Raw genomic sequence first — 13,580 nt, 5'->3', positions numbered from 1 at the left:
GATAATTTATCCTATTTAATCTACCCTATTAGCTTCCATGGTGTCTTAGTATATAGGAAAAATGCGGAATTATCCCTGAAAGCGAGAGAACACAAACCTCTCCCTTCTCATTCCTGATACGCCTGTTGAACTCCTTCCCTTCCAGACAGAGAAAGTCCTCCCCTGGTTGTATGATGCCACACTTTGCAGCAATGGCGCGTGCAGTATTGATGTTATCTCCAGTGACCATACGGACTGTGATTCCGGCGCGTTGGCATTTACGGATTGCTTCAGGAACCTGTAGAGTTAACACCCAGGTAAGGATGGTGACAGAGACCTAATTTGGGGTCATTCATGAGTACACATCCTATTGTAGTCAAATTTAACTCAAACTCTTTACTAATTTACAATTTTATTCTTGTACCTTCCACTTTTGGTTGTCTTTATTCTGAAGTTTCATGCTTTCTGAGACTCAACCAAAAACGAGTCTGTGTAGTATGGAGAGGAAGTGCATTGTATAGCCGGCAGAACTTCCTGTGTTTACTTCTGTGCATGTAAGTTATTAGTGATGCTTAGTTGGTACCTTGTCTGCACTTCTGTCACTATCCAACACCTTTGGTCCAGTAGGTCAGGAGATCCGCTACCCAGTCTATTCTCAGGCACAATGTCTACAGCCCACAATACACCCATGATTGGCAAGCCTACGCCTACCAGTCTCAAAAGCCAACAAGAGGCCTTCAGAAACTCCGCCACAACACCTCTCCTGGTCCTTGGTTAGCATCTCCTCCTGTAAACTGGCAGCCAGAAGACTACTATCATTTCTTTTGTCCAGTTATTTTAAACGGTGTATTGTGAAAAACCCACCCATCAAGCCTTGAATCTCAAGTAGCGCAAACAATGCAGGGAAGAAACCTTCTGGAGGAGCTGCTTTCCAGAAGAACTGATTTGCCATCTCTTCCACTAGGTTGGAAGAACCCATTTTATTTCTTGGAACCTTTCCGAAAAAAAAACCCAAATGTGCCAGCACTGAGAAATTAAGCTTTGATGCCATATGCAAATTATCCTGGAAGTGCATTGGGGTGTACTTGGAGTGCACTTCCAGGCAAATTGTCAGGTGGTATTAAAGGATAATTTCTCAGCACTGGCTCATCGGACTACTATGAAACGGGTATCATTTTTATTATTGGACTATGACCTATGGAGCCGTACTACCCTACATACGTCCCTTTATAGTCAAGCACTCACCTCAGGCCTGACGGGATCTTCTATTCCCACCACACAGATACAAGTCAAGTCTCCGACTATCTCATTCTCATTCTCCCACTCCGGTTCTGGCACTCCTTGAAAATCCCGGTAGGCGACACATATGGTACGTAGTCCATCGCAGGCCATGGGTTCAATTACTTTTTTAACCATCTCATCCCGATCACGAGGCCGAAAAGTGCGGAGGTCGCCAGCCCCATTTAGGATATTCGAACACCTAGAGATGTAGAGAGGTGGGATCAATTAGGGCCAATGTAAAAGTGCTCATGTTGAGGTTACCGTCATTACTACATTACAATGTTGATATTTCCAGCAAGTAATTTTGGTGTATGTTCGTTTTAGAAGAGGGGGTTGCTGGCCAGGGCATTTAGGAACAAGGCTGAGGCAGCAAAATAAATCTTTGTCCTGGTTGACGGAAAGCCTTGATACAAGTGTGATGTAAAATCAGTGGTGACCTGTGAGCGCTGACTACCCCCGATTCCATAATTGGGGGTATCACAGGTGCGGACCAAAATCGGGTCTCTTGACCAAAATATACAGTATGTCTATGAGGCTGTTGAGTTTGGGTCAGGAGACCCTCATCCGATCTAGAAATTGTGGTCTCTGCTCAGATCATGAATGTTGGAAAGAGTGAAACCGGCCTTAAAGGGGTTTTACAGTTTTGGAAGACCCCTGCCCCCAGCTGCTCTTTATTAAAAAAAACAAGCAAAAAAAACTCTGCGTTACCCATCCACCCAGAGTCCAGCGCTAAGTCTCTGCCGCTGCTCCCTGTGTGTGTTATTGTCTGCAGTGCTGTCACATCGACAGCGGTGCAGCCAATCAGTGAGCTCACTAATGGGCACTGCTCACCGCGGCAGAGACTCAGTGCTGGAGCCAGGGAGCACAATTGTAAAGCACAATTCTTACTTTTTTCCAAAACAGGAAAACCCCTTTGACGATTTGTGAGATAACAGAGGAGAACCCATGGTCAGGACCATCTGTTAGCCAAAGGAGAGAGCTGCTACAAACTGCAATTTCACACTGGCGTATAATGTAGAAGCAGTGTAATGCCTCACTTCTCCTGAGGAGGTGCTGCAGGGGAATAGAACACTTGCCGCTGGGCTTACCCCACAAATTATATGTATGTATTCAGAGTCAGACCCTACAGAGGATCACAGAATCTGCAGGTGGACTCAGGCTTGGATAATTACATTGTGCACCACACAGAACATTTTATACCTTTTTTAATAGCTTTTTAATCAAGGTTGTCTAATATTAGAAAAATAAAGAATTTTTTTTACCTGTTCTCCTGAATTCGGAGATGTTTTTCTTTTATTCCTGCGCCTCTCCATTCCTGAGATATGGCCTGCTCTTCCCCGTATATAAATCTAGTCTTGTTAACTAAGTAGGAGTGGTCTTCAAGAAAACTCCCACATAGAAAAATTGAGGAAAAGAAGGCCATAATCTCAGGAACGGAGAGGAGCAGGAAAAAAAGAAAAACATCGCCGGATTCAGGAGAATAGCGGAATTTACACCAGATAATCACATTTTATAAACTGAGACAAACTTTATTGCGGATATGCCCCTTGTGCTGCGTTAACAACATAGTCGGGACATGTGGCCGGACGGTAGGAGCACATGCCTGACGATTATACTACAAGCTTGGAGCACAATTATTTATAATATCAGTAGCACCAGATCATGGTCGTTCCTTGGCCGGTGACTGAGATCCTTATGACCGGCATCTGCTGTGTAGTATCACAAACTAATCCTGGCCATATTAATGCCTGTTATCGCCTGATCTGCCTTAGTCCGCAGAAGATTTCCCCTATTAATGCAGATCAGTGTTCACAATGCGTTGAGGCGGACGTTTCTTGCTCGGCCTTGTGACACATTGTACAGCTCGCGTGCCCCGCTGTCTTTAATTAAGCCTTCTCCATGGTTCCCAGAAGTAGGAACATAACCATCCGGGTGTGCGGGAGCATAGACTAAGAAATGGAACTTAGTTTACTAAGGAGCGGATGGAAGGAACATATGGTACGTGGCCGACTACGATAATCCACTGGCACGTCCGTGATTTCCTACTGTCCGATCCTCTGAGCTGAATAAGCTGTAATTGTGCACAATGTCCTGCCATTCACTAGAGAAGACCGATGGGATGGAAAGTCGTAGACGTATGAGTGTCACTATTTCTAGGTTGTAAGCTACTGTCATGGCACGCAGCAACCTAGGCATAGGACCAGGGATATACGTTGGGGACGTAGTCCCAGTAGACCCTTCTTTACTTTCGCTTTTTCCTCCTCGCTTCCCACACGCTATAACCTTTTTAAATTATTTTTCATGGCTTGTTTTTTGTTTTTTTTTTATTTTCGGTACGAGCTGAAGTTTTTGTCGATACTATTTTGGGTTCCATGCGACTTTCTGATCTTTTTTTATTCAATTTTTTATGGAGGCAAAGTGACCAAAAAACAGCAATTTTATTTTTATTTTTTTGCCATTTGCCGTATTGTATAAATATTTTATTATTTTATTAGTTCATTTTATGTTATTAGTTATTTTATTTTTTTTTAGATTATATTTATGCTCTGGAAGGGGGAAAAAAGGGTGATATGAACATTTATAGTTTACTATTTATTAAAAAATATTTTTCTTTTTGTTTTATTTTTTTTATTTTTTACTAATCCTCGCCTGGGGACCTTGAATCTGGAATAACCTGGTACTGTGATATTGAGGTATTGCAAAATTACTGATCTCCTGTGAAGCCCAGCCTCCGGTTTCCTGGGTGTACAAACATGGCAGACATGGGGTCTATAGTTAGCGCTCCCTGCTACCTTGGCAAATTGGACCAATGGCAAATTGGCATCATGTTGTGGGGGACGCTGATAGTCATCAGAAGGGACACCTTCCCCATTCACAACCTCTAAAATGCCACTGGTGCTACTGACATTGGCATCCAAGAGGTTCGAATTGCTCCAATCACAGCAGCTAGACGCGGGTGGCACTCATATTATACGGCGCTGGCTAGCTCATGCCGTCTATGACAGGCGGATGTCGCAGTTTGTAGCGGGGTCACCCAGGATGCCTGGGTCTTTGTACTTCCTTACAGGCACCATGTGCTGGCACCAGGCCTGTATATGGCAGCATTCAGAAAACCTACTGTTCCGAAATAAGAAGCATTCTGTATGCCGCCATGCGGTACCCCACAGAAGGGATGCTTCTAGACTAGAATGCCCCCTTAATATTGGATCCGATGAAAGTCGCCATTATTTTTTTTCTTCTTAGAAATTTTATGTCAATCCTGGTGAAGAAATATTGTCCCTGTATAAATTACAAAGCACATAGAGTTCCTACTATATAGTGCAAATGATTACTACAGATCCCTACATAGACCAATACCAATATTCAGGAGCCCTAAAGCTGGAACCTTCATTGCATTACAAATGTACTAACAATAATAAATGATATGTAAAGCATGCCGAGAAGTTAGCTACTTCCTCCTTTACTGATAGCACAATTGGACTGCACTTCTGTTTTCCAAATATTCACCTTGAATCAGACTATTGATTAAATCAGGTTTTTGTGTTGAGTGTATTTTCTTTAGAATGTTTTTTTCTTTCAAACGTTATTACAAAAAAAATTACACTGGTTTTTCGGCTGTTTTAAACTTATACTTCCTGTTCTTTCAGGAAGAGTTTACAGCAGTCTCCTAATCAGCAGAGGCAGGATTACAGTGACAGGTAACACCTCTGTATACAACTGATAACACAGGATCCACAAATCACAATATGTGATGTCACTGCTGAGCTTGCTCCCCCCTTTTTTATTATGACCTTTGCACACGCTTATTAAATGCTTCAATATAAAGCAGAGGGTAAGAGTCTGATCATTGCAGCTAATGTGCATGTGCATTTCCTGGAACAACAGGAAGTTAGAGTCTAAAAAAGCCCCAGTGGTTGGTGTGAGAATTGCAAGATTTTTACTTGTAATACAAATTGGGATATGGGAAAAAAAAACAATTATCATGAAACCTGATTTAAATATTAGGTCATTTTTGAACCTTTAAGCAGGGAATGAGGCTCCAGAATGAGGGGGCAACACATTTGTCAGCTTTACATATACCATGCATGGTCACATTTTTCAGTTTCATCTGGAAGGTTGGTTTAAAGGATTGTTCATTTTGGATGATCCCTACCAACGTGAAAGGTCCACAAAGACGGAGCTGACAATGATGATAACATTCTGGCTAATCTTGAGATGAACAAAGATAAAGAGCCCTAACCCATAGTCTGCTGTTGGCCACCTATGTGGGTGAGCACTCACTTCTTCAGGATGATCTCCGAGGCTCCCTTGCTGTACAGTCTGAATCCTCCATTAGGCAGGCACACGACGGTGCTCATAGACTTACGAACAGAGTTGAAGGTGTACACTTTATAGAGCGTCTCCTCAGGAATCTGGTCTCGCACCAGCTGGTAGTCCCGTTGCATATCCAGAACAAACCCAAGCAGGGCGCACTCAGTTTTATTGCCTACTTGCTGGGGAAGCGCTCCATCTTTTTCTGGAGGCTTGAAAAAGGAAAAGAGACATGAGGATGAAAATCTATTGCCACCAAATGCTAAATGTACAAATTAGAAAAGCACCCGACCACTGGTGATGTTGGCAGTTCCAGCTCCACTGAAGTGAATCGGCCGGAGCTGCAATACCAAACATATCCTGTGGACAGGAGTGGCGCTCTTTTTGGGGAAAAAAACAGCCACTTAAGTATCTACAAGTCCAGTACTAATATGGCTTGACGTACTGCCTAGACTGACGTTGGCAGTAAGACTACGATTTCAGATATATGGACCATTTTTCATACTCCTGCTTCCTTTTGAGCCCCCCATACACTTTAGATAGCTGATAACGATGGGATCGGAACAGCAGTAACATCCCTGATAATCTAGGGTACTGAAGAATAATAATAATACATTTTATTTATATAGCACCAACACATAATAATATCCCTGGTGGTCCAGGGTAGTGAAAAGATTGACAATAACATCACTGGTGGTCCAGAGGAGTGATATGGTCTAGGGCAGCGATGAGATTATTGATAATATCCCTGGTGGTCTAGGGTAGTGATAGGATTGACAATAACATCACTAGTGGTCTAATGCAGTGATGGGATTGACAATAACATCATTGATAGTCTAGGACAGTGATGGCATTAACATTAACATCTCTGGTGGTCCAGGGGAGTGAAGGGATTAACACTAACATCCCTGGTGGTCTTGGTCATTGATGATTATGATTCTTCATAATATCCCTAGTGGTCCAGGGTAGTGATAGGATTTACAATAACATCCCTGGTGGTCCAGGGGACTGAAGGTATTAACAGTAACATCCCTGGTGGTCCAGGGGAGTGAAGGGATTAACACTATCATCCCTGGTTGTCCATGGGAGTGAAGGTATTAACAGTAACATCCCTGGTGGTCCAGGGGACTGAAGGTATTAACAGTAACATCCCTGGATGTCTATGGGCAGTGATGGGATTCTTCATAATATCCCTGGTGGTCCAGGGTAGTGATAGGATTGACAATAACATCCCTGGTGGTCTAGGGTAATGTACTGAAGGACTTAACTACCCATAATGATGGTTTCCATCACACTGTCACTGTACACTGCTTAAACACACAGATACTACATCATCAGCTATCAGCCAATCACAGAGCCTTTAGATTGTCAGAGGTTCTCTGATTCGCTGACTGGGATTATGTAGATGATGGAAAGTGTGATGGGTGGGAGGGACAAGAGAAGCAGAATATTTAGGGGTCTCCTTTACCTTTTGGGGCACAGTGCATTTTATTTGATCTATTTTTATATTTATTTGACATTTTTTAAATCTTTTTTGTCAACAATTGTCATTCTTATGTTTGATAGTTATGTGAAGCCAAGTAGAAGGCGAGGAACTTACTAGTATCTTGGTGGTGTAGGCACAATTAATGGCAATGGCATTGACGAGCAGGTCTAAGGTTTTGGAATTGAGGCTGCTGGGATCCGGCTTCTCTTTATGATGGACGTCTCCAATGTAAGACTGCACAACTGTCATCCGGTTGGTTGTCAGAGTTCCCGTTTTGTCAGAGCAGATGGCTGTGGCATTGCCCATTGTCTCACAAGCATCCAAGTGTCGCACAAGGTTGTTGTCCTTCATCATTTTCTGCAAAGCAACAACAATCGTCTTAATATTGCTCAGATCTTAAGGCAGCATGGAACAAACTTAAGGTGTATTCTCAAGTTTGGAAGTTACCTTCTTAATCGTTGGGGGTCTGACTGTCGGGAACCCCACCAATCCTGAGAACCAGGGTTCTGAAGAGCCGCGTGTAAGTTGAGCGGTGGTTGATCATGAGCACTGCCGCTCCTTTCATTCTTAATGAGACCACTGGAGATAGCTGAGCACTCGGCTGGTCTGCGCCACTCTCCTAAGAATGAATGGAGTGAAGATGTCCATGATCAACCACCGCTGCCTTCACATGAAGATCTTCAGAGCCCAGATTCTCCGGATCGGTGGGGTTCCCAGTGGTCAGAGCCCCAATGATTTTTAAGCTATGGAAAGGGAATCGCTTCCAAAACTTCATGAAGGTATCTGAAAAAAAAAAAAAGCTCTCTTATCGGCACTCAAATAAAGTCACTAATGGAAGTTACTTCATAACCAATGAAAATCTCAATTGGGAGGTCAACCACTCCATGTAGGGAGCTGCGCTCTTTCGGCTCTGTACACTGTGTTGGGCCCCCCATTGGTCTGAAATTGATGACCTTTCCTAGGGACAGTTCATTAATATCTAAGTCCTGGGAAACCCCTAAAAACAAACTTGGCATGAAATCTTGATTAATAATCTCCTACAGGACCTCCTAGCTTGCTAGGCAGAACTCGCATCTGTCCTTTACTCCCTGCCAACATAGTGTGGGTAGATTAGCAAACTGTAGGGAACAATTGGAAAGGAAGTATGATTTCAGAATCGGACTACGCAGTGATTCTGGAGTCTGTTACTATGGAGACGCAAAGGAACTGTATACACAAAACATTTGAAGACTAATCTATTTGCAAAGATCATTCCTTTTTATCTTCTATGCATTGGAACATTAAAAAATTACTATAAGGGTAGACTTAGTGTTAATTGAATATCACTATATGCATGACACAATAAAATATAGTGATATGCAATCAACGCTAAGTCTACCCTTATAGTATTTTTTTTAATGTTCCAGTGCATAGAAGATAAAATATACATATATAAATACATGCTACCGTATATGTTCCTTTCTTGCAACATTAACATCTCTTTGTGGAGATGTGTAAAGCTTCCAAAACCGCTACTGCTTACCTTGACGGAATAGGCTAGAGAGATGGTAACGGCTAGGGGCAGGCCTTCTGGCACAGCCACCACTAGGACAGTAACTCCAATGATGAAGAATTTGACAAAGTATTGCACGTAGACAGGGGTACACTCCGCTAGCCACACTTTGCCCTCCACCACAAAGGTTTCAATCACAAAGTAGAGCACCAAGATGATGACTGTAATTGCCGACATCACCAGACCTGGTGGAGGAGGTAGGGGGGGTGTTAAGGGGACGGGAGAAAGGAAAGGAGCATAAGGAAAAGAGGGGTGGAAGGTAAGTCAGAGAGGACAACAAACCAGGTTAATAAGGGGCAGAGAGACAGAATATGGCAGCACACTCAGTTCTGTTGCAAATTTTACCCTATCACATGGATTTGCAAGCGATGGCTCTTCAGATTCTGCTGGACTACATTTCTCCGCTACAGGCTTATCATACTGACGGGTGTAGTTCAACAAAAACCAGAGACCCAATGCTGACGCGTCTTGTTGGGTATATGGGACCATAGTATTACAATCAAAGGGCTGTTATTAAAATTCTACCGCCATGTCATACCCGTGCTCTGTGCTAAAAGGATCTCATCCTATAAGGCAGTGGTCGCCAACCTGTGACTCCAGCAACTGCAAAAATACAAGTCCCAGCATGCTACAGAAGTTGTAGTTTTGCAATTGTTGGAGATCCACTCAATTTGCAATAAAAATGTAGCACTTTTATGTTTTTAAAGAGACTTCGTTTCCTTTCACATTGAACTTTTATGCTGTCTGTGGCTTGAAATGAGCTGAGAAGGGCTCAGAAAAAGACAGATAAGAGTTAGATATTCTCCCACTGGACTATAGGAATGAGCTAACTGATGGATTCTCATTTAGCCCATTGGCTATAGAAACAAATGATGCAAATTACGGAGTGAAACCCAATGAAGAAAATGATTTTTAGCCAAAAATACATGCATTCAAGTAAAAAAAATGTTTGTCCCCAACCCCTTTAAGTATGCTCTTAAGCGCCATCTGGTGGTGATTTCGGACAGGCAGCATTTTCCTGGCACATTGCATTATTAACAGTGGCTGCCCATGTACCCAGCTAGAGGGAATCAGTGTGGGACCCCGGTATGGTCATCATATAAAAATTGCAACAGTGAAATCTACAATATGTTAGTTCGAGAATGAAAACGCAAATTCTGTGTTAGGTCTATACAGGGAGAAGAAAAAACATTTCACACTTCACAGAAGAATGCATTAAAACGTCTACTCTCATTTCCCCGTGTCTCTGATTCTAGTATATCAAACCCAATAGCGAGGATGATGTTTTATTTTGGGAAGAAAATAGCAATAGACTGCAGACAACTAAAGCTTCAGTTCAAAGATCTGTCAGTATTGGCAGCAAGCTTCTATGGAAGACACAAGGGTACCAGTGTGAGCTGACCGTGGACTTCACTTATTCATCAAAGCAGTTCTTCAATCATATGAAATCCATTCAGGTCACCTACATACGGCTGAAGGCACCATTCATGGACTGACGCTGTGTATTCCTCTTCCGTACCTGCATGTGTTGCATGCTCAGGAATTTTCAGGGGAACAGAATTTTTTAATACATTAACAATGTTTTTTTGGCATTTACTTTAAGCGAATGATTGGAAAATATCAGGAAACCCATCCTGTCACTCTAGGGAATAGTTTGTGTAAGTAGCAGCTTGTCACTATTTCCTACTTATTAGATAAGCCTAGGAGACAATGGGGGTCCTCTCAGGGGGCTTATATTGCATAAGGTCCATTTGTAAGTAAGAGCACTCATTACAGTTTAGGGGAGTATCCCCAAAGCTACCATTTGCCAGATCACTCTCTATACAGCTCAACTATTGGGCCAACAACTCCTTACTCAACTCTCTCATGTGCCAAATCAACTATTACCTAGATCATCCATGTGCTAGACTACTCTTCATGGGATGATTCCTAAGCTCTAATGTGCGCAAGACCACTCCTTTACCTGCACTTTAATATGCTGACCACTTCTTCCCCAATACTTTTGTGTGCCAGTCCATTCTTTCTTTTATCCTTCCAAGTTCCTAGTCATTCTTTCCCCAGCTACACCATGTGCCAGACCATCATGTACCAGAAAACTTCTTCCCCAAGTCTTCCATGTGCCAGTTCACTCATTCTGCATCGTTATCCATGTGCTATATCAGACCTTCATGGTTCCAGACCAATCCTCTTGGGTCATTTTCCCAAACTCTACTGTATAACAGGCAATTAATTTAGTTGCTTTTCCCTGTGCAGTACCATTAATTTCCTAACTCAACCATGTGCCAGACCTCTCCTTACTCTCCTCTACCTTACACCAAATCATTACCTCCCCAACTCTACCACGTGCCAGAACAGTTCTTTTAGAGCTCTCCTTCTCCAGCTCTACCATGTGCCAGGCCACTCTATCGTCAGCTCTACCGTGTGCCAAACCATTATTTCCCCAGCTCCCATTTGTGCTAGACCGCTTTTCTTCAGCTCTGTCCCCAGTGCTTTCATATGCCAAACCATTGCTTCTTTAGGACTACCAATTGCCAAACCATTGCTTCTCCAGCTCTACATTGTGCCGTACAACTTCCTACCTAACTTTTTCATGTGCAAGTCATTACTTCCCTAGCTTCTACATATTCCCAACCACTTCTTATTGAGCTCTCCTTCCCAAGCTCCATCATGTGCTATACCACTCCTTTGCTATCACTACAATGTGCCACACCACTCCTTCCACCCTTCTACCATGTGCCAGGCCACTCCTTTCCTGGTTCTACTATATGCCAGACCACTACTTACCCAGTTCTATCATGTGCCTGGCCACTCCGTTCCTAACTCTACAACGTGCCATATCACTACTTACCCACCCCTACCATGTGCCAGGCCACTTCTATCCTAACTCAACAATTTGCCAGACTTCTACCTACATTGCTCTACCATGTGCCAATCCACTCCTCCCCCACCTCTACCATGTGCCAATCCACTCCTTCCACACCTGTAGCATGTGCCAGGTCACTCCTTTTCTGGTTCTACTATGTTTGCCAGACCACTTCTTACATAGCTCTAGCATGTGCCAGGCCAATTCTTGCATAGCTCTACCATGTGCCAGGCTACTACTTGTCCATCTCTACCATGTGCCAGGCCCCTCCTTACCTAACTTTACCATGTGCCATAGCTCTACTTACCCATGTCTACCATGTACCAGGCCACTCCTTTACTAACTCAACTATTTATGAGACCGCTACTTACATTGCTTTACCATGTGCCAGGCCATTCCTTACCTTGTGCTACCATGTGCCAGGCCACTCCTTCCCTAGCTCTACCATGTGCCAGGCCACTCCTTCTCCCTCTACCATGTGGAAAGCCACTCCTTCCCCCTCTATCTTGTGTCAGGACACTCCTCTCCTAGCTCTACCATGTGCCAGGCCACTCCTTCCCCCTCTACCATGTGCTAGGCCACTCTTTCCCCACCTCTACCATGTGGAAAACCATTCCTTCCTCACATCTACCATGTGCCAGCACACTCCTTCCCCACCTCTACCATGTGCCAGGCCACTCATTCCCTATCTCTACCATGTCTCAGGCCACTTCTTCCCTATCACTACCATCTGCCAGGCCACTCCGTACCCACATCTACCATGTGCCAGGCCACTCATTCCCCACCTCTACCATGTGCCATGGCTCTCCTTCCCCCCTCTACCATGTGCCCGGCCACTCCTCCCTCTCTACCTCCCTCTCTACCATGTGCTAGGCCACTCCTTCTCCACCTCTACCATGTGCCAGGCCACTCCTTCCCCACCTCTACCATGTGCCAGGCCACTCCTTCCCCCCTCTACCACATGTCAGGCCAATTCTTCCCCACCTCTACCATGTGCCACAGCACTCCTTCCCCACCTCTACCATGTGCCAGGCCACTCCTTCCCCACCTCTACCATGTGCCAGGCCACTCCTTCCCCACCTCTACCATGTGCCAGGCCACTCCTTCCTCCCTCTACCATGTGTCAGGCCACTTCTTCTCCACCTCTACCATGTGCCACGGCACTCCTTCCCCACCTCTACCATGTGCCAGGCCACTCCTTTCCCAACTCTACCATGTGCCAGGCCACTCCTTCTCCACCTCTACCATGTGCCAGGCCACTCCTTCCCCCCCTCTACCACGTGTCAGGCCATTTCTTCCCCACCTCTACCATGTGCCACGACACTCCTTCCCCACCTCTACCATGTGCCAGGCCACTCCTTCTCCACCTCTACCACGTGTCAGGCCACTTCTTCCCCACCTCTACCATGTGCCACGGCACTCCTTCCCCACCTCTACCATGTGCCAGGCCACTCCTTCCCCACCTCTACCATGTGCCAGGCCACTCCTTCCCCACCTCAACCATTTGCCAGGCCACTTCTTCCCCACCTCTACCATGTGCCAGGCCACTCCTTCCCCCCTCTACCACGTGTCAGGCCACTTCTTCCCCACTTCTGCCATGTGTTACGGCACTCCTTCCCCACCTCTACCACGTGTCAGGCCACTCCTTCCCCACCTCTACCACGTGCCAGGCCACTCCTTCCCCACCTCTACCATTTGCCAGGCAACTCCTTCCCCACCTCTACAATGTGCCAGGCCACTTCTTCCCCACCTCTACCATGTGCCAGGCCACTTCTTCCCCACCTCTACCATGTGCCACGACACTCCATCCCTATCGCTAACGTGCCAGGCCACTCCTTCCCCCCTCTACCATGTGTCAGGCCACTTCTTCCCCACCTCTACAATGTGCCAGACCACTCCTTCCCCTCTACCATGTGATAGACCACTCCTTCCCCACCTCTACCATGTGATAGACCACTCCTTCCCCCCTCTACCATGTGCCACGGCACTTCTTCCCCACCTCTACCATGTGACAGACCACTCCTTCCCCACCTCTACCATGTGCCAGGCCACTCATTCCCCCTCTATACCATGTGCCACGCCACTCCTTCCCCCCTCTACCATGTGTC

At 45.1% G+C, this 13,580-nt stretch overlaps 1 protein-coding gene across 5 annotated transcripts in view; it reads right to left on the bottom strand.

Annotated features, from left to right (window-relative positions):
- The window catches only part of ATP2B3 (ATPase plasma membrane Ca2+ transporting 3), a 335,730-nt gene that overhangs the window by 37,907 nt on the left and 284,243 nt on the right, over nt 1–13,580 (bottom strand). For all 5 annotated transcript variants that reach the window (XM_077283797.1, XM_077283799.1, XM_077283795.1 and 2 more), the window contains 5 exons: nt 8,580–8,794; nt 7,172–7,414; nt 5,542–5,783; nt 1,225–1,459; nt 98–277 (listed from right to left, as the gene is read on the bottom strand). In XM_077283797.1, the coding sequence (XP_077139912.1) occupies nt 98–277; nt 1,225–1,459; nt 5,542–5,783; nt 7,172–7,414; nt 8,580–8,794 (1,115 nt within the window). The remainder of the gene's footprint in view (nt 1–97; nt 278–1,224; nt 1,460–5,541; nt 5,784–7,171; nt 7,415–8,579; nt 8,795–13,580) is intronic.

This window comes from Ranitomeya variabilis, chromosome 2 (genome assembly GCF_051348905.1).
Source record: "Ranitomeya variabilis isolate aRanVar5 chromosome 2, aRanVar5.hap1, whole genome shotgun sequence".
Taxonomy (NCBI): Eukaryota; Metazoa; Chordata; class Amphibia; order Anura; family Dendrobatidae; genus Ranitomeya; species Ranitomeya variabilis.
The sequence above is the reverse complement of the archived record's forward strand: the minus strand, read 5'-3'. Positions and strand labels throughout refer to the sequence as shown.